We start from the raw sequence: 22772 nt of genomic DNA, 5'->3' as shown, positions 1-22772 counted from the left end.
AAAGTAGGAGATTGAACTTTCCAATCTCGAGAAAAGAAGATCATTTTAGTTACCACTAACCTAAACTCACTTTACCATGGTTAAGATATAATCAAAAGATATTTTAACAATGTTTCAATTTAAATACTATTTAACCATTTTATAGTCCAATTGTATGATTTGATATATTCTTTTCTAAATTTCAGTTTTTACTCTCTCCTTATTCTGCAACAAAATTATTAATAATAATTGTCACCCACAAACTTCTTTTTTCTTTTACTACTTTAATTTCTTCCATCATTTAATTACCCAAAAACCTTGATTCTTTTTTTTTTTTTTTTATCTTCTTTCCAAATCCAATCTTTTCCTTTTTTTTTTCTTTTTTTTCTTTTTGGCATATACAGAACTAGAAAAGCTTTTAATTTCTGTTTTTAGATGAAAGTGATGTTGCCAAAACAACAAAAGTAATTGGCCATGATGACCAAACAAGAGAAATTCATTCATTGAGAGGATGCTCTCCTCAAGAACAGAGTTTCATTGAAATGAATAATCAAAAGTTTCCTATTACATATCCTAAATCACTATTCATTGTCTTACATATGAAAATAGGACCATTAACTGATTAATTCTAAAATACTAATTAATTTAAATTAACAATTAAATAAACATTATAAAAGTTATTTAGCAGTGTTGTCAAAAAATCGTAAGGTAAGCAAAATATTTACATTTTATGGTAAAATAAGAGTAGGAAGGTTTTTTTAGTGGTTTTCTGATTTTTTTGCCACGAAGAAAATGTTTTTTTATTATTGTTATTTAAAAAAACTTCATTATTTTATCTTACAATTATTAGAAAAGAACTAGAGAACTTTTCTATATGGATTATTTGTTTGGTCATTTCTATGTCATTGAATGTTACCCCCAAACTAATTTTTTTTATTATTTTAATATCATTCAACTTTTAAAGCTTCTGAGGTTATCCTTTTTTGAAACTTTTCTTTAAATTTTGTAGTCAGAAAAGTTAATGACACCAATCAAATCTTTTCCTTAATTTTTGGCATTAACTCTACGGTGGTTTAAAAAAAAAAATTGAGACATGTGGAAAGTAGAAATTCAGTGTTATAACCTAATTAAAGGAGAATAAGAAAACAATTAATCTAAATCTAAACGAAAAACATGGTATATCTATAGACTCTTTGTGATCATTAAAATTGTCTTAGACGAATTAAATATAATTTGCAACCATTCCAAAAGTCCCTTCTTCAATCAAATTGACCCTAAAAAATTGTAGGGTTTTTTATGAAAAATGTCTGTCCAGCTATATGTTGGAAGTTTGAGTCCACACAAAAACAATATATATATATACATATATATTTTCAAGTGGCCAAAATTTTGCCTTCTCTGTTGGGCACCCAACATTTTCTCCCTCTTCCTTCCTTAGAGTGTAATTAAACATCTCAATAAAAGAATCTGACATTTATGGTTAACATCATTTATTTTTGCTTCACACAACTCATTTCACTACACCAACTTCCCTCTTACTATTTTTCTTTTTATCATTCACGATCTATACCCTCCAAAATCCAGCTGTTTCTATATGTATAAAAAACAGAAAGTCCAAAACCTATATATCTCTGTATGTATGTTGGTGTGTTCACTTCACTATATTATCTTATGTACACCGCGTGTAGGGTTTAGGAGGGTGCACTACGTATATGTAAATCCTAGTTGCATCTTTAAAATATGTATTATTTGATCTTTTCTCTAATAATAAATTGTTCTTTTTTAGTTTTCTTTTGTTCGAATACATAACTAATATATTGTTAATGAACTATGTAAATCTTTATTTGATTGTTAGCTTCACAAAACCAATGCAATCACACATCAAAATGTTTTTTTAAATATTTATTAATTAAAAAACATGGTATTCTTTTTACACAACGGTTGCACATTATAACGAGGCACTCAAATATATAAATAAATAATATATATATATATATATATATATATATATATATATATAAAATATGTATGTTTGTATTTTCATTCCAAATTGAATCCTTAGCTTAATTAGCTATTTTTGCTGCCAACCAAAGCAAAATCAGATCATATAGAAATTATTGCAATAATTCTATGTGTAAATCCATTCATTCTACGCAATCAATTTAATGTATATCATAATTTAGTGTGTCGTTTGTTATATATGAGCATTACGTTATTGTTTCTAATTAATGACCTTTTCTTTTTTCCTTTTTGATATGTTTTTTTTTCCACACCAATATTATTGTATGTTTGTTTGTGTGCCTTTTAAAAGATTATTTTTCTTCACCTTCTTTAATTTGCTTCATTTTTCTGTAAACTTTAGTTTCATGATTATACAATAAACCCTAACATTGTATATAACGATAAATGTCAAGATCTTTGAACTAGATAACTTTACAAATTAAAATTAGTTAAAGAACAACATACCTTGATCCATGAATAATCTTCTTGAAGAATTGTGTTTCTCTCACTTGCCTTCCTTTAGACTTAATTTAAGTTTCTTGATGGGAAGAATAAACTAGTTAATGAGATAGTGAGAGGACCAATCCCTAAGGTTCTATTTATAGACATCACCTGGCGTTAAATTAGGGCATTATCTTTTAACCTAATGAGCCTAATAAAATAATAAGCCCAAAAAGAATAAATAATAAATAATGCAATTGGGCCACATTAATGATAATATTATATTTAAGAATAAATCTAACATTCTCCCACTTGGCCCATTGACATTATTTACCATATACATTCATAGACATAATGCGCAAAATTAAACTTCATAACATATCGTGTCAAGTCAAAGAAACTACTAAAGGATCATGGTGGTCATACATCATTGCATTAACATACTCCCTTCCATGTATCACTGAAATAGTTCTTCTATTAACATGATCTATAATAAAGATAATCAATAATGGTCCAACAATAAGTGTCTTTATCAAAGACGATGTCCTGTTTGGTTTACATAATTCTTTTATGTATATACTAATCATAAGAACAGAACCATAAGATAAAATCAGAAACAATAAATAAATGAGCTCAAAATGTCAAATAACATAATCTTGATCTCAATGATGATATCTACTGATGTCCATACGTTCAACGTGATCATTGAACGTCTTTGGTGGCAATCCTTTAGTCAGTGGATCCGCAATCATAAGTTTAGTGCTAATGTGTTCAATTGACACCCTCTGTTTCTGAACTTCTTCTTTAACAACAAAGTATTTTAATTCCATATGTTTAGCACCTTTAGAATACTTGTCGTTTTTTTAGAAGAAAACTGCTGCAGAATTATCACAATAAATTCTCAGCGGCTTGGCAATACTGTCGACAATTCCAAGTCCTGAGATAAAGTTCCGCAGCCATAAACCATGAACTGTAGCCTCAAAGCATGCTACAAATTCAGCTTCCATAGTGGATGCAGCAATAATAGACTGCTTTGCACTTTTCCATGAAATTGCTCCTTCAGCTAGAAGGAACAAATAGCCAAAAGTGGATTTTTTTGTATCCACACATCCGGCAAAATCTGAATCTGAATATCCAATCACCTCAAGATGATCAGATCTCTTGTAAGTAAGCATATAATCTTTTGTTCCTTCCAGATACCTTAAAACTTTCTTTGCAGCTTTCCAATGATCCATTCCTGGATTACTTTTGATACCTGCCTAGCATACCCACAACAAAACTGATGTCTGGTCTAGTGCAAGTTTGTGCATACAATAAGCTTCCAACAATAGATGCATAAGGAATAGTTTCCATCTGATTTCGTTCCAATTCATTTTTTTGGACATTGCATGAGACTAAATTTATCTCCCTTCTGAATTGGAACTACACTTGAAGAGCATTTGTCCATCTTAAATTTCTCTAAAACTTTATTAATATAGGCCTTTTGAGACAATCCTAACAATCCATGTGTTCGATCACAGAATATTTCAATTTCAATCACATAGGACGCCTCACCACATCTTTCATTTCAAAGTTTTTAGAAAGAAATTCTTTGGTTTGACATAATAAACCAAAGTCATTTGTAGTAAGCAAGATGTCATCAACATATAGAACAAGAATTATAAACTTACTCCCACTAATCTTTAGGTATATACATCGATCAACGATATTTTCTTTAAAACCAAAAGATGTGATGGTATCATTAAACTTAAGATACCACTGTCTAGAAGCTTGTTTAAGTCCATATATTGACCTCTTTAATTTACACACCATATGTTCCTTTCCTTCAACTCTAAAACCTTCTGGTTGATCCATGAACACTTCTTCATCTAAATTTCCATTTAGAAAGGCGGTTTTCACATCCATTTGATGAAGCTCTAAATTATAATGAGCTACCAAAGCCATAATAATTCTTAATGAGTCCTTTTTCGAGACAGGAGAAAAAGTCTCTTTGTAGTCAATGCCATCTTTCTGAGTATAACCTTTGGCAACAAGTCTAGCCTTGTATCGTTCAATATTGCCATTTGAGTCACGTTTGGTCTTAAAGACCCATTTACACCCAACTCTTTTACTTTCTTTAGGCAATTCTACAAGATCTCAGACTTCATTATCATTCATAGATTTTAACTCTTCTTTCATGGCATCTAACCATTTGGTAGAATTATCTCCTTTAATGGCTTGTGAAAATGAAACCGGATCATTATCAATGCTTAAGTTAAATTATGAGTCATGCAAATAAACCAAATAGTCATCAGAAATAGCTGATCTTCTTGATCTTATAGATCTTCTTAATTCTATTTCTTGTGGTCCCTCAGTTACAGGTTCATTTGTTACAATATCATTATGTGGTGTTTGACCATTAATTTGTTGTTCTTGTGGATTGTTAACAGAGTCAACAACTACAGGAACAACAACTTGAGAAGAAGTTATAGATGAAGGAATTTCCACCTTAACTTCTTGAATTTCCACTTTTCGCGGTTCCAAACTCCCACTAATTATGTCATTCTCAATGAACCTTACGTTTCCAGTTTCAACTATTCTCGTACTGTGGTTAGGACAATAAAATCTATACCCTTTTGATTTTTCTGGATAACCAATGAAGAAACCACTGGTTGTTCTTGAATCCAGTTTCTTTTCATGTGGATTATAAATTCTTACTTCCGCTTAACAACCCCAAACATGTAGGTGTCTTAAACTAGGTTTCCTTCCTGTCCACAATTCAAAAGGTGTCTTTGGAACTGACTTACTAGAAACCATGTTTAATAAAAATTGAGCGGTTCTTAATGCATACATCCACGAGGACACAGGTAAAGATGAATTAATTAACATGCTTCTAACCATATTCATTAATGTACGATTTCGCCTTTCTGCAACACCATTTTGTTGTGGTGTTCCTGGCATTGTGTATTGAGCACATATGCCATGACTTTCTAGGAATTTAGCGAATGGATCGGGGCATTGTCCATTCTCGTCATATTTTCCATAATACTTACCACCTCTATCAGATCTTAAGATTTTCACCTTTCTATCTAATTTCCTTTCAACTTCATTTATAAATACTTTTAAGGCATCTATTGCTTGATATTTCTCATGCAATAAATAGATATAACCATAACGTGAGAAATCATCAATAAAGGTGATGAATTACTTTTCTCCACCAAAAGATGGAACATCAAAAGACCCACAAATATTGGTGAGTATAATTTCAAGGAGCTGTGAGCTTTTTGTGGCTTCTTTATTAACTGTGTGTTTTGTTTGTTTTCCTTTAATACAATCCACACAAATTCCAAGGTCAGTAAAATCCAAATCTGGAAGAATTTCATTCTTTATTAATCTTTTAATTCTTTCTTTGGATATGTGACCTAAACGTTTATGCCACAAGTAAGCTGACGATTCATTAGTTTGACCACATTTAGTACCAACATTATGATGCAAGGTTAACAAACTCTCAGCAAAAATATTTTCAAGCTTTAATTTATATAAGCCATCACAAAAAATACCAGAACCAATAAAAATGTTCTGTTTGAATAAACTAAAACACTCATTCCCAAATTTAAAGTAATAACCTGAAGTATCAAGTTTTGATAAGGAAATCAAATTACGAGAAATAGAAGGAACATAAAAGGTATCAAAAAGGTCTAAATGATGTCCAGTATCTAAAGTTAAACGATAGGTTCCCACAGCTTCAACTGGAACTTTGACTCTGTTTCCCATAAAAATGAATTTCTCATTTGGGTTTGTGGTTCGGGTCGTAAGGAATCCCTACATCGTATTGGAAACATGAATGGTACAACCAGAATCAATCCACCATGTATTATAAGGAACTTCAGTTAAGTTTGATTCGAAACATACTAAAGCATTATACTTACCTTTATTCTCGAACCATGCCTTACGTTTGAGACAATCTTTCTGATAGTGTCCAGGTTTGTTGCAAAATCGACACTTATCTTAATTTGTCCCTTTTTGTGGATTGGGGCAGATGACTGTTTTACCTTTAATTGTCCATGATTGCCCTTGCCATTCTTTTTTTCCAGGTTTCTTTCCAGCTCCTTTATGACCCATGAGATTGGCAGAGTGAATTATTGGTTTCTCAAGTCTCGCTTCCTCTTAAATGAGCATACTTTGTAATTCATGCACATTCCATTTATCTTTCAGAGTGTTATAGTTCATGTGAAATGGACCATACTCTGAAGGTAAGGAATTAAGGATAAACGTTACCAAAAAATTCTCATTAACTTCCATTCCCATGGTCTTTAACCTTGCTGCCAAGTTCGTCATTTCAAGGATATGCTCATGTATAGTACGAGAACCATCAAACTTGATGTTGGTTAAAGTACTCATAAGTGTTCCAGCAAGTGACTTGTCAGCTGACTCTGACTAAGAACATTTTTCCACAGATTTCATAAATTCCTTAGCATCTTCAGTGTTCTTAATTGTGGACTTAATATTGTTTGCTACAGTCATTCGCATAAACATTAAGCTCAATCTATTTGATCTTTCCCAAGCTTTATAGAAAGATCTATCCTCATCACTGCTAGCAGAAGTAATTGCAGCAGGTTTCTCACTTAAAAGTGCTAAATCAAGATCCAAAACTTCAAGATGGAATCGGATTTGTTCGCACCAATCAGAGAAATTGAGTCCATTAAACTTTATTATAGATGTAGCATGCGAATAAAGAGAAACAGGAGCAGATGCTACAATTACAAAATAAATATGCTTATACATCATTGCTTTGAGAAATAAACTTAAAGATATTAACATATGTTTGGATAATATTAAATAACCATTAATTTATACATTGAAGTTTTTCTTTGGAAGACACGACAATGTACAACATTTACACTTAACTGATGCTAGATTCAGTTTCATATAATTGGTAATTTAAATGCTCAAATTAGATACATTAGTTATCTTTGGATATACTAACAATATCTAACCAAACACCTCAATTAACCACAATATGATTCATTATTATAAAACTGCTAATTACCTTTGGGCAAATTAAATGTTCTATAATAATGAAAATCAATATACTCATGACAAATAATTAATGTTTCATAATATTATCTCATTCATTAGCATCAAATAGACATGAGTAATTAAATCAATCTTAATTTAATGTCTAAAGATCTACCAATTTGGCCACTTTGGTGACTAACAAATTGTTCATAACATAGGCATCATGATAAAACATTTCCAATTAACCATAATAAGATTCAAAATTATAAAACTATTAATTACCTTTGGGCAATTTAAAAGTTTTATAATAATGAAAATCAATATACTCATAATAATCATCATTACATAAATAGGAGTAATTGAGTTTAACCTTAATTTGATATCTATTGAATTTACTAATTTGGCCACTTTGGTGACTAACAAATTATTCATAATATAGATATCATATTAAAATAATCACAAATAATTATTTTCTTAATTTGCAAAACACCATCAATAGAATATCTATAAAACTTACTAATTTGGTCACTTTGGTGACTAACAAATTATTCATAATATATAGATATCAAACAACATAATTGTAAGTGATTTGCCTCATAATTTACAGTTAGATATAAGGATTTCATCAAAAATTCATACATTCATACATTATCCTCCAAAAATTTAATTGTACAATTTAAATTTTAGAGATAAATGAATACTTTAAACATAACACATAAAATATAATTAACATGTGATCATCAATTTCATCATAAACTAAATATATGCAATATTTCGAAAATCATTTAAATCTAAAATTTAATTAGATTTATGATGAATTAGATTTTCGACAATATCGTAATCTTTACTAGATTTTAATTCCTTTAATCAAGGATTAGAAAATTAATTTAATTCGTGACCTTTCAAATAGATAATTGAAATTTATATCAAAACAATATCTTAATTCTTTTAAAAAAAGATCAAATCTTCGTAACACTTTAATTATTAATAAGTGGCTCAATGAATTTTATCAAAGGAAAAGAAGATTGCCGGCGGTGGATGAATTAACCCCTTGAAAAAAAAATGGTGAATTTAAAAAACTTTTATAATTTTCTTTTCTTCTTCCGACTTTCCATAAAAACAAATTTTCAAATTCATAATCTTTAATCAAAGAATCTTTAATTCAAATGATAATCAATAATCGAAGAATCTTAATTTAAATTTAAAAGAAAACCATGCAGCGGAAACATTAAAACAAATCACTAATAATCCATGTAAAATTACAAGTTCTCAATCAAGGCTCTGATACCACATGTAAACTTTAGTTTCATGATTATACAATAAACCCTAACATTGTATATAACGATAAATGCCAAAATCTTTGAACTAGATAATTTTACAAATTAAAATTAGTTAAAGAACAACATACCTTGATCCATGAATAATCTTCTTGAAGAATTGGGTTTCTCTCACTTGCCTTCCTTTAGACTTAATTTACATTTCTTGATGGGAAGAATAAATTAGTTAATAAGGCAGTGAGAGGACCAATCCCTAAGGTTCTATTTATAGACACAACCCATCATGGTGTTAAATTAGGGCATTATCTTTTAACCTAATGGGCCTAATAAAATAATAAGCCCAAAAGGAGTAAATAATAAATAATGCAATTGGGCCACATTAATGATAATATTATATTTAAGAATAAATCTAACATTTTCCTCTCTTAATGTTTGCTTAATTTTAGTTTTGTAGGTCAAGAAAGTCCATATACAAAGGAGAAAAAGGATGTCACTAACATTTGAACGGTGGTTTTAATTATAACCAAGTTTCATAGTTTTGATTTATTTCGGTTATATGGCCCAACTTGACCACTAATCAAGTCATATGCGGATGAAACATTGCTGATTTTTCAGCAATACACAAGTTCCCAAATGATTAAGTAATTGAATGTGAGACAGTAAAAGAGAGAATATATGAAGGAAATTTGAGATCAGGATATCATTGTCCTTATTGACAAAATTACTGGTCTTTTGTCTTGCTTACTTTTTGAGCTGACTGTTAGTGTAATTTACGTTTGGTTCTGTAAGACCTCTTATTATTAATGTGTATAAGAGGAAGGGCAAGAAAGGAATTACACAAGACAGCATGGAGGAAAGAAAGAATTGAAATGGGATAGTGGGATAGTGGAACAGCAAGTGGGCCCTACAAGATATTATCTTTTGTCCTATTCAGACACTTGTCTTATAAATAGTAGAGGGAGGGTAGCAAGGTAGGTATGAAAAATATGAAGAATGTATTGGTGAGGAGTGACTTTGGCGGCTGAGGGAGTCTGCCCTAGTCTAGAGAAAGAGGTTGGTTTGTTCTTAAGTTCTTTGTTGTTTTTTCCTTGTTATTTCTGTTTTACATCTTGTAGCTACTGTTTTTGGCATTATAAATATATAAATACAGAGTGTTGCCTCTGTTTCTACCATTAATATAGTAAAAATAGTATAGATAAAGGTTAGAAATCTCACAATTGGTATCAGAGCCACGTCAAGCTGGGAGCAATTACAAGACTAATGGCGCAGCGGCAAATGGAAGAAAGGTTGGAAGGAACGAAAAAGGAAGTGTTGAGCCTTAAGAAAATGATGCTCGAAATGAAAAAAAAATATGGATCGGCTGGCAGATGAGTTGAGAGAAAACATGTCATATAAGAAGAAGGAAGAATCTGGTACTTCCGACGGATCCATCATGAAGATGAAGGGCAAAATGGAAGAGACAGACATAACCACTGAAGTTAACACCAACCTGGTCGATCGAAGCAAGTATAAAAAGTTGGAAATGCCCATGTTTTTGGGAGAAAATCCAGAATCTTGGGTATACCGTGCAGAGCATTTATTTGAGATCAATAACCTGCTGGAAGCTGAAAAAGTTAAGGTGGCTGTGGTGAGCTTTAGACAAGATGAAGTGGACTGGTACAGATGGAGTCACAACAGGAAAAAGGTAGAATCGTGGGAGGACTTGAAGACCCCAATGTTTGAGTTTTTTAGAGACACAGGACAGAAAAGCTTGGGGGCCAGACTTATATGCATTCGGCAGGAAGGTTCCTACAACGATTATGTCAAGAAATTTGTGAATTACTCGGCACCTCTCCCTCACATGGTAGAAAACGTACTACGTGATACCTTCTTGACAGGCTTAGAACCGGCGCTGCAAGTTGAAGTGATGAGTTGCCACCCTCAAACGTTAGAAGAATGTATGATGGCAGCCCAGTTGGTTAACGATCGTAATTTAGCTCTCAAATTGGCACAAGCAGAGATGGGGATTATGGAGCCGAAAAGAAGTGAAGCCACTAATAGTAAGGTTCCATGGAACAACGATAAAAGAAGTATGAGGAAAAACGAGTTCCAAATGAAACAAATCAGGATATCCCTAAAAGGAAGTTATCACAAAGGAGAACCTCCGGTTAAGAGACTCTCTGACGTCGAGTTTAGAGCACGCTTAGACAAGGGTCTTTGTTTTAGATGTAATGAGAAATATTCTCATGAACATCACTGCAAAATAAAAGAGAAAAGGGAGCTCATGCTCTTTATCTTGAATGAAGAAGAAAGCACCGAGGAAGGGGAAGGTTCAGACACGCAAAAGACAGAGCCCTTGGAGATCAATCAGTTGGAGGTGTTAGAAGAAGTTGTGATAGAGTACCAGGCTATTACCAGTCTGACGACCAAGGGAACTATGAAACTAAGAGGAGTAGTCAAGGGGAAGGAGATCATCGTCTTAATTAACAGTGGGGAAACCCACAATTTCATTCACTGTGAGCTGGTCATGGAAAGGAAAATCCCTATAGACAGAAACACTTAGTTTGGAGTCACCATTGGGGATGGCACAAGTTGTAAAGGGAAGGGTATTTGCAGCCAAGTGGAAATCCAGCTTGAAGGACTAAAGGTTGTGACTGACCTGTTGGTAGTAGAACTAGGGAAAGTGAATGTTGTATTAGGAATGCAATGGCTTGATACCACGGGTACCATGAAGATACATTGGCCATCATTGACAATGGTTTTTTGGAAAGAAGGAAATAAGGTAGTTCTAAAGGGAGACCCTGCCTTAATACGAGCTGAATGTTCACTAAAGACTTTAGAAAAGACATGGAAAGACGAAGATCAGGGTTTTCTGATTGACTGCCAAGATTATGAGACCAAAAATGAATACAAGGAAAGTAAGACACCAGGTCAACAAGAGGATGAGGAGGAATTACCGATGATTCAGTTCTTACTTAATCAGTATTCTGATGTGTTTGACATCCCTAAAATGTTGCCACCTAAGAGAGCTGTAGATCATCGCATATTCACCATGCCAGGACAGAAGCCAATCAATGTGCGACCATATAAGTACGACCATAATCAGAAGGAAAAGATAGAGAAACTAGTCACCGAAATGCTGCAGACAGGAATCATTGGGCCGAGTCACAGCCCTTTCTCAAGTCTCGTATTGCTAGTAAAGAAAAAAGATGGGGGCTGGAGGTTTTGCGTGGACTACAGAAAGTTGAACAAAATTACAATAACTGATAAATTTTCTATTCCGGTCATTGAAAAACTCCTGGATGAATTACATGGGGCAACGGTGTTCTCCAAGTTGGACTTAAAATAAGGCTATCATCAGATCCAAATGAAAGAGGAAGATATTGAGAAGACCACGTTTAGGACACATGAAGGCCATTATGAATTCATGGTAATGCCGTTTGGATTGATAAACGCACCCGCCACCTTCCAATCCGTCATGAATCAGGTATTTAAGCCCTTCCTCCGACGTTGTGTATTGGTTTTCTTTAATGATATACTTGTCTATAGTTCGGACATAATGGAGCATGAGAGACACTTAGGGATGATTTTTGCAATATTAAGAGATAACCAATTATATGCTAATCGAAAGAAATGCGTGTTCGCCCATTCCCAAATATGATACTTGGGCCATATTATTTCAAAAAACGGGGTAGAAGCAGACCAGGATAAAGTTAGAAGCATGCTACAATGGCCCCAATCTAAAGATATAACAAGCTTAAGAGGATTTTCAGGGCTGACGAGTTACTATAGACGCTTTGTCAAGAGTTATGGAGAGATTGCAGCACCCTTGACCAAACTGCTGCAGAAGAATGCTTTCAAATGGGATGAGAACGCCACACTTGCATTTGAAAGTCTAAAAACAGCTATGACTACAATACCCGTGCTAGCACTACCCGATTGGTCTTTGCCTTTTATGATAAAGACCGATGCCTCTGGCAATGGATTAGGAGCAGTACTGTCTCAGAACGGCCATCCCATCGCATTCTTCAGCCAGAAGTTGTCGCCAAGGGCCCAATCCAAATCCATCTATGAAAGAGAATTGATGGTTGTAGTACTATCAGTACAGAAGTGGCGGCATTATCTCATAGGAAGAAGGTTTACCATTGTATCGGACCAAAAAGCTCTAAAGTTCCTATTGGAGCAGAGGGAGGTTCAACCACAATTCCAAAAATGGTTAACCAAGCTGTTGGGATATGACTTTGAGATTCTATATCAACCAGGACTCCAAAATAAAGCAGCTGATGCACTTTGAAGAGTGGATCACCAGTCGGAGTTGAACACAATGTCCACAGCAAAAATTGTGGATATGGAAACAGTTACAAAGGAAGTTAAGAAAGATGAAGAACTCCAACTCATAGCACAAAAGCTTCAAACCGACCCTTCACTGGAGGGGAAATATTCATTGTTGAATGGCAAGTTAATGTATAAAGGAAGAGTGGTATTGTCTAAATCATCTTCACTTATACCCAACCTCTTACACACCTTTCATGACTCTATCTTTGGAGGCCATTCAGGTTTTTTGAGGACATACAAGCCGATGAGTGGTGAGCTGTTTTGGAAGGGTATGAAGACAGATATTAAGAATTATGTAAAACAGTGTGAAATCTGCCAACAAAATAAATATGAAGCAACCAAACCGACAGGAGTTCTTCAACCACTACCCATACCTGACCGCATATTAGAAGATTGGACTATGGACTTCATAGAAGGGCTGCCTAAAGCAGGGGGCATGAATGTGATCATGGTTGTGGTTGATCGACTGAGCAAATACGCTTACTTTGTCACCATGAAACACCCTTTCTCAGCAAAGTAAGTAGCAACAGAATTCATTGATAAGATAGTCCGAAGACATGGCATTCCTAAGTCAATCATATCGGATAGGGACAAAAATTTTCTTAGCAACTTTTGGAAGGAGCTATTCTATGTATGGATACTATTCTTAAACGAAGCACCGCATTTCATCCACAAACGGACGGGCAGACAGAAAGGGTTAACCAGTGTTTAGAAACATACTTAAGATGTTTCTGTAACGAGCAGCCAAACAAATGGAATCAGTTCATATCATGGGCTGAGTTATGGTACAATACCACCTTCCATGCTTCAACACGCACAACTCCCTTCCAAGCTGTGTATGGTAGACCTCCACCACCCTTAATATCCTATGGAGAGAAGAAGACACCTAATAATGAGGTTGAAAATATTGCTGAAAGAGAGAGACTTGGCCATTAGCGCGCTCAAGGAAAACCTTACTATAGCTAAAAACAGAATGAAGAAGTTTGCGGACTCAAAGAGGAGAGAACTCAAGTTTAAAGTGGGAGATGAAGTCTATCTCAAGCTGAGGCCATACCGTCAACGCTCATTAGCAAAGAAAAGGGCCGAAAAATTAGCTCCTAAATATTATGGCCCGTACCGCATCACTGAGACCATAGGGGAGGTGGCCTATTGACTTGATCTTCCCCCAGAAGCCTCAATTCACAATGTTTTCCATATCTCGCAACTAAAACTTAAACTGGGCAAACAGCACATGGTTCAAGTCCAACAACCGAAGCTCACAGCCGAATTTGAGTTACAACTTTGGTCGGAAACAGTAATGGGCATCTGTTGGAGTCTAGAGTTGGGAGCAAATGAATGACTGGTGAAGTGGAAAGGATTACCCAAAAGTGAAGCCACCTGGGAATCCGTTTACTCAATGAACCAACGTTTCCTTCATTCCACCTTGAGGACAAGGTGATTTTGGAACCCCGGGGTATTGTAAGGCCTCCTATTATTAATGTGTATAAGAGGAAGGGCAAGAAAGGAATTACACAAGACAACATGGAGGAAAGAAAGAATTGAAATAGGATAGTAGGATAGTGGAACAGCAAGTGGGCCCTACAAGATATTATCTTTTGTCCTATTCAGACACTTGTCTTATAAATAGTAGGGGAAGGGTAGCAAGGTAGGTATGAAAAATATGAAGAATGTATTGGTGAGGAGTGACTTTGGCGGCTGAGGGAGTCTACCCTAGTCTAGAGAAAGTGGTTGGTTTGTTCTTAAGTTCTTTGTTGTTTTTTTCCTTGTTATTTCTGTTTTACATCTTGTAGCTACTGTTTTTGGCATTATAAATATATAAATACAGAGTGCTGCCTCTATTTCTGCCATTAATATAGTAGAAATAGTATAGATAAAGGTGAGAAATCTCACAGGTTCTTCCTCATGTAACATCTTTTTCTAGTGTATTTTCTGATAAATCTATGTCAGTTTTTTTGTGTGGATATTTAGAATGATTTTGACCACATGGTTATCCAATCTAGATTGGTTGGCAATTACCAAGTTTGACCATTCAATATGGGTACAATATGCAGTTTTTATTGAAAATGGACTTGAGGGAGATGCAAATTCTGGTAGTGAAGAAGATGAAATGGAGGACATTGATGATGGTGTGGAAGTGGAACATCTACACATTTTAGAGGAGGTATTCATTTTATCATTGTACTTGAACTAAGTTTGAAAATTAGGATGAGCTTTCCAATTAAATCGTATTTCCATCTTTTCTGATGCCATAGAAGTCCAATCATGGATGGGTGTTTTTTATGAAAATGGAGCTTTTTCGTTTTAATTGTAATTTAGGAAACTTTGAATGGTAATGAAAATGCAAAGCATCAAAGGAACCATGAAGCATGTCAGATTGATGTATCTAAAAATGACTCAGATTCAAATGTATTGTTTTTAAACTCTACTATCATTCTCTTACTTAATGTTTCTAATCAAACTCCTTTATCCCTCACATTGTTGATATATTTCTAATATTTCCAATATTCATCAAACTCAGTTTAATTTGGAAATTTCCTTGGGGGTTGAGTGGGGTAATGGACTTTGCAAGATTTTCAACTTATCTGCTAGGTTTTAAACTACGTACATCTTTTCTTTACAATTTTAGCAGGCAAACACACAGGTTTTCTATGAAATCTATTGGCTTCTTATGAATAGTACGTCTACTTTAAATCATATTTGATAGTCTTTTCTCCCATTTACCTTGCAGAACCAAGAAGACAATGAAGATAGAATCTCTGGGAATGACTCAAGTGAAATGGTATCGTTCCTAACAATCTATAACCCTATTACCTTTTTTATTGGTCTCCATTAAATTGGTTTTAGAGTTTAATTGCAAAGTTTGTTTTGCTTCGGCAAATATCACCAATACAATTTTATAATCTAGTCCTTAATTTATGAACGTTAGCTATAGAAAAAAAAATTAAGAAGTTTCCCCTCTGTTCCTTGGCCATCACTAAAATTAGTACATGTGATATAATCCAAAGAAATTTTAGGGTTTGCTTATCTCCACGTTGGCCTTAGATAGTGCTGAAGAGATTAAGTACATATCCCATACATTGAAGTAGATGCGGTTGAAGAATGAAACTGCGTTTGCGATTCTCTTATACTTCTTCGATTTTGTGCCAGTGCCTACTGTGGCAATACGAAATGACGATTGCACATGGAAAAATTTATGTAATTACTTGTATGAAGAGAATGCATTTTATATTATTCTTTTATCTCTTGGACCTGGTTCGTCAGCATGTGCTAATGATATAGGTAAGCATAATCAATGAGAAAAATATGAGGTTTTTACCCTTCTGTAATAATCAAAATTTAGTTCTCGTTGTTGTCAGACCATTGTTCTTCAAATTTTATTTGGTTTCCTTGAATAGTTGCAGCTGCTTAAACCTGTATTTTTTCTACTTATTAAACTTTACTTTCATTGTGGAACATTTAATTTTTCAGGAAGTATGTCTACGCCTACTCCATGAGTGCAAGAATATTCCATTTTAGGTGTTTTACCTTGGGCCGGGCATCAGGTATGTCCTCTTCTCAAGTACAAGGATATTCCCATGCATGCTATATGCCTTTGATTGTGTTAGTTATATTACTTTTGCTTGAGTTTAGAGTTTTCAATTATTTTGCAAGTTAGCATTGTATAACAAATTATTTATGATGAAAACTTGTCCATGAGTTTGAAGGCCAAATCACAATTGTTGCATGAATTGAATGACTATATTTCGTTCACCCTACACACGAGGCATCCTTTTCTAGCGTTTCCTTTTCCATGTCTTTCATAGGGAGCTATCACTAAACGAATGACTGCATATGCCACACAATTTTTTTCAAAGCTGCCTTGTCAGAATTCTAAAGATTAAATGGTTTATTTTGATAATATTATTTGTAGAATGATTGTAGTCATATCAAGTTGAAAGCTAAGTGATTGTGTAGATGACCTAGTGACCGTTGAAGGTTGAAGATTAAGAAGGCGTTTAGGATTTCTTATTTAAGTCTTATATTAGGATATTTTTTTCATATATTGTTGTAGAATGTATATATAAATACAAGATTAAGATTTCATTTTCCGTATACAAATGTAAAAGACAAATATTATTTTCTAAAATATTAATTTCATTGATTTTTTGGCATGAGAAAAAAAATATTTATTTACATGGACCCAATGTACACTACTACAAAAACAGGATTTCTTGACGTTTTAAACCGTCAAGAGTGATTATTCTTGACGGTTTTAAAACCGTCGTTGAATCCAATGTCAAGAAAGGCATTTTTCTTGACAGTTGTAAAAAACGTCAAGAATTGTTAACGTTGACAGTTTAGAACCGTCAAATATTCCATTTTTCATGATAGTTTAGAACCGTCAAGCATATAGGTTTTAATGACAGTTTAGAACCGTCAAGAATGTGACTATGAATGACAAAAACCATCAAGAATACGAATATTCATGACATTTTAAAACCGTCAAGAGTGCATTTTTCATGACATTTTATAACCGTCAAGAAAGTCATTGTTTATGACATTTTATAACCGTCAAGAAAGTCATTGTTTATGACATTTTGTACCCATCAAGAGTATTCTTTTTCATGACATTTAGGAACCGTCAAGAGTGATTTTTAATGACATTTTAGAACCGTCAAGAATTTCGTTGTTCATGACATTTGCGAACCGTCAAGAAATTTATTGTTCATGACATTTCAAAACCGTCAAGAATTTTTATTTTTTTAATTGTAATTTATTTATATTATTGTTCCTGTATTATACTCTCATTGGTCCAAGAATTCAACTACATATAAACGACAAATATACATCAAATGGCAACTAAACATCATCCATTCATATCATTTCCAAAACTTTGCATCATATTCATATATCATTTACAAAACCAATACATATGAACAATTCACCTATCAACAATTCAACTAAACTCTAAACCTCAACAAAGTCCCAAAAGTATATCAATCAATCCCCACCTCTCCCCCTCCCCCTCCATATGAACATTTCAAAAAATCAACCACAAAAAATAAAGTTTCCTGTTTCAGAGATGACAAATAAATCCTAGATCATATGTACGAACCCAAACACTCAACCAACTCAACACGCACCTCATCTAACTCGGCCTGTGAGTATGGTTTTCTTGTATCAATCTGTAGACATGCAAAATAAATGAATTAGTATTCATGAAAATTATTATACCCACAATATTGGATCAAAAGTAAACTATCTAAAGAACAAAATAAACTAGATCAATCCCAATTCTTTAACTCAATCGAATACCAAACTAAAATCACATGACCAGAGTAAAAACGAAGACAAATTAAAACTCTAAAGATTAAGATAATTATGGCAAAATCTATCATTGATTGCATCAATCTCATCGTCACTATTAGAAGGCGCACAACTAAAAGACCATAGAAAATCAGAACTGAAATTAAATAAAGAATAAAATATGAACCTAAAACATCCTTTATGTCACGGAGTCTCTGGGGAACCTTTTTGGCCTGAAGCCTACGTAGGTCTATAAAAAATAGACAATAATGCAACAATTGAATAAAATAAATTTATAAAAATGGACAAAAAAAAACTAGGCTTTAATGTCGGTTTTAACTGACACCATTGGGGATCTATAATGTCGGTTATAAAATGACATTGTTGGCCTCTTTAATGTCAGTTTTAAATCGACATCAAAACTCAACCGACATTAAAGGGCTTTAATAACACTATCAAAGAAGTCGGTTAAAAATTGATATTAAAGGCCTATAATGTCGGTTTAAAACCGACATTAAAGAGGTCTTTAATATCGTTTTTAAACTGACATTAATGAGGTCTTTAATGTCGTTTTTAAACTGACATTAAAAGCTTTTGCGCTAGCAAAGATGTCGGTTACCAACCGACGTTAAGGGTCTTTAACGAGGCCAAATTTCCTCCAATGTCCCTAAACAAAAGGACAGATCAAGATAAATGTTGTTTGAGGGGCCAAATTTTGATAATGTGTTTTGGAGTTAAATATCATCCCCTCTTTCTATATCAACTAAATGGTCAACTTCTTCTATATCAACTAAATGGTCAACTTCTTCTTGAAATTGATGATATATGGCCATTAGCTTTTGCTTGACTATCCTTTACAAACTATATAGGAGTGGCAATTTGGGAATATGATATATTTAAAGTGTGTCGTAAACTTTTTTTTTATTTTACAAATATGACATAGTATACGAAGTGTATAGGTGTATCAAGTGTATATCAACAATGCATCAAGTGTATTATTTTATTAGTCTATCGTGTGTATCAGATCTATCGATACATTTTTTTGACATTTCATGCATGTTGGGCCTTGTGTTGTGTCATTTTTTGTAAAATAAAATAACAAAGTTTGGGCTATAAATCGATCTAATTTTAAAAACTTATTTTGTTAAATTCGTAAGAAATATAACTACAAATAAGACAAAATATGTTAGTTTCGGAACTATATCAAGGACAAAATATAAACTAAATTCAAATATTTAGGATTAAAAGTGTTAATTTCTAAAATCTATATACTAAAAACCAAATCAATGCAAAATTTAAATTTCAAGAATTAAAGTGTCTTATTTATTTTAACTCAAAATAAAATACATAAAAAAATTGATATACAATATTTGGATGATGATCCTTGATGATTATAGTGAAATAAAATTGTATTACCTAAAATTGAAAACCTTTTAGAAAAATTCAAATGGGTCGTTTGGTTTAAGATATTATAGATGTTTGAGAATAAAAAGATGTAAAGGAATAGGATACCTAAGAATAGGATATTCGAGAATTAAAGATGACTTTGTGTTTGGTTGTGCATAAAATGCCATCGGAATTTTAGGGACAAAATTATGTTTGAATTTGATTATTGAAATTATGCATGAATATATTATATGATTTTGATTGATTAATTAAAATTAGTTAAATATAATTCAATATATTGATACAAATTAGTTAGTTAGGAATCGATCACTATAAGAAAAAACACTTTTTTGATGTACAAAATAACTACCAGGAGATAGTGCAGGATCAGAAATGATATCTCTCGATGGACTATAGCAAGCGTCAGAAGTAAGCAGCCATAACTTTGATGTAGTACAATGGTGTTAGGAGTTAGTTAAAGAAAAAATATTTTTACAGGGGAACTCCCGACACCGATAAGAAAGGCTGTTGAATTTTGGAACCAATTACAAATCGCCATGTCATTTACTAAAATAATTGTATTTGGAATTAACTAAAAATTGGCATGTGTCTCAAATTAAATTTAAAGACAAATTAGACAATTTTAATGGTGTGACATGTCTCTATTATGACAATTCGATCAAATTAATTATTTTGGTTTAATTAAATATTATTTACTTGGGCTAAAATTCAATTAAGCCTAAAAATAAGCTTAATTTAGCTCAAAATTAAATATGACTCAAATCCATGTGATTGAGCCCATGGGTATGGTCCATGGACCAGACCAGGCTCAAGTCCATAAAAGCCCAACAGAGGAAAATTTTTTACTCCAAAAGGTCTAGAGAGAATTGTCCTAAGAGATAGAAGACTCCTAAAGTCGACCACCCTCGAAGATTGAAGCTCCTTTGAAGATACAAGTTGTCTTTCAAGACAAGTTTCTTTCAAAACAAGTTTTCTTTCAAGACAAGTTTCTTTCAAAACAAGAATATCACGTGCTTTGCTTCCTCAAATCTAAGCATCCAGCCGAGAGAGAATCAGAGGATCAAATTCTAGAGATCGAACCACATCGCATATAATCAACGTAAATACAACATCAACACAAGTTCAATTCCACGAATCAAATTTCTTCGAAAGTCTAGTGCGAACAAAGGCGTCGAAAGTTCTCCCTACAAAATAGGTCTAAAAGTTTTTGGTCTCATTTCCATTTTACAATCTTTACCCTAAATTTTCATTCTACATCTCCCTTACGATGTCATCGCCTTTCACTCACATGCTAACCCCTCGTCGCTCTACCTCTTCCTCTGTCACCATCGCTTCTCCTGCCTCCGCCACTCCCTCCGTTTTTGTAGCTATCACGACCTCTTCCTCTATGGTATTGTTGCTTTTTTATTTATTTTTTTTTCATTTACGTGTTTAATTTGTATATTTATTGTCTTTTGTCCACTTTTCGAACTTGATTTTCAGTTTCATTCTGAATGTAAGTTATTTTTTCATGATCATTTTGTTTATTTCCATTAATTTCATACGCTTGTGGTTTTTTATCTAATGCTACTTGCTTTCTTGTTCATATTTGAAATTTGTACATAAACCTTCAATCCAAATACTATTTTTTGAGCAAACGAATCCGAGGATTAAGACTTAATCACTGTAATGTAAACTTGTGGACTTTTGCACCTTGAGAAACCATCTTGCGATTTTTAAGTTTTTTATTTTTAATGTACAATTCGAACGTTATAAAACCATTTTTTATAGATATTTTAATTCCTAAAGTTCATTTGTTGAACTAGTGTTTATCTTCTTTTGTTAGATTTCGATCAAACTTGGTAGGAAATGAGCAAATGAGAAATTGCAAAGCTCAAGCAACTCATCAATGTTATAGTAATTAAAGTGAAAGATTCTTTTTCTCTCTTTTACTTTTAATGAATAAAAGCTCTCTTTTATTTTCAACGAATAAGTCATTTTGAGTTAGAGAAATAAATATGGTTGATTTGTAATATAATTAGGTACTTTAATTTGGAGTCTTATTTTCTTGCTTGTATTATGATTTTCTTTAAGTTTATTTTGTGGCCGAAATGATTAATGATCATTTTTTTTCTTTTAAGTAGAACTTTGATAATAGCTAAGAGTTCATGTGAATAAATTTTGTTGCTTTTTAATTTTTATTTGGATGAAAATAATCATTTGCTAATTCTTTCTCTATTTCAAAATTTCAAAAAATAAAAAACTCTTTACTTAATTATAATGCATTCAATATGATATTACTAGAAAGCAAGGTATATGTAATATGAAATTGTTCTACTTCTTAATTATTTTTATATGGTTTCATTCTTAATATAATTAAGTAACTAATAAATATTAATGTTTTCATTCTCTCACGGGATTCAACCATTTTCCAAGTTTCAACAAATTAGAGATTTTGTTGAAGAAGTTGTTACTTAATAGAAAGAAAATGAATGTATCAATCACTTTACTTAGTTAGTTGTTGGCTTTATTTTATATATATGTATGTATTTTGCATAGATTTGGAAACTTGAGAGATCAAAATTTCAATGAATTGAATGAGACACTAAACTTCTTTTACAACTTCACCTTCACTATTGTATATTAAATTTTGATTGAAAGTGACCTTATCTCTGTATTCTCGAAGGCAATATCAAAGATGAATGAACTTAAAATTTTGTAAATGACTCCCTTCTTCATCGTTGATTTTTCTTTGTAATTGGTGTGTACTTTTGTAGGTGGACATAATGAGGTTTTGCATATGGATGAAGATGCAACTCACTTAGCTTTTGAATTTTATACTCGTTACTTTAATCTTCAAAACTTTGTGAATATTCTATTTTGTTTACAAACTCTATGGAGAAATTACTTTGTTAGTTTTTTTTATTGTATTAGACATAACCAAATGTGTTATGTAATGAATTACAAATTTTTAATGATGAGATGAAGCTTTCGATATTTTAATTTGAATGTATGAATACAATTTGCTTAATAATTATTGATTTGGGTTCAAAACTTTATGTTACAACGATTAGCAAAAAAATTAAATAA

The 22772-nt window shown here is 32.7% G+C and overlaps 1 protein-coding gene and 1 long non-coding RNA gene across 4 annotated transcripts; both read left to right on the top strand.

Moving 5' to 3' along the window:
• The first annotated feature begins 10080 nt into the window (after positions 1-10080).
• LOC103490096 (uncharacterized) lies at positions 10081-12024 on the top strand. The gene is made up of 2 exons (XM_008449463.2): positions 10081-11191; positions 11276-12024. The coding sequence occupies exons 1-2, from the start codon at positions 10081-10083 to the stop codon at positions 12022-12024; spliced, it is 1860 nt and encodes a 619-aa protein (XP_008447685.2).
• A 2650-nt stretch (positions 12025-14674) lies between these two features.
• On the top strand, positions 14675-21669 carry LOC103490021 (uncharacterized). 3 transcript variants are annotated; one of them, XR_007820148.1, is made up of 5 exons: positions 14675-14737; positions 15062-15171; positions 15739-15789; positions 16479-16552; positions 21529-21669. It is a non-coding gene; the product is annotated as an uncharacterized LOC103490021 (long non-coding RNA). The 3 variants fall into 3 exon arrangements; XR_007820149.1 differs by lacking the exon at positions 21529-21669 and adding an exon at positions 16921-17094; XR_537793.3 differs by lacking the exon at positions 21529-21669 and having other exon boundaries at positions 16479-17094.
• The last annotated feature ends 1103 nt before the right edge of the window (positions 21670-22772 follow it).

The sequence above is a fragment of the Cucumis melo genome, chromosome 4 (assembly GCF_025177605.1).
Source record: "Cucumis melo cultivar AY chromosome 4, USDA_Cmelo_AY_1.0, whole genome shotgun sequence".
In the NCBI taxonomy this organism is placed as follows: Eukaryota; Viridiplantae; Streptophyta; class Magnoliopsida; order Cucurbitales; family Cucurbitaceae; genus Cucumis; species Cucumis melo.
This window is presented reverse-complemented; position numbering and strand designations above follow the sequence as displayed.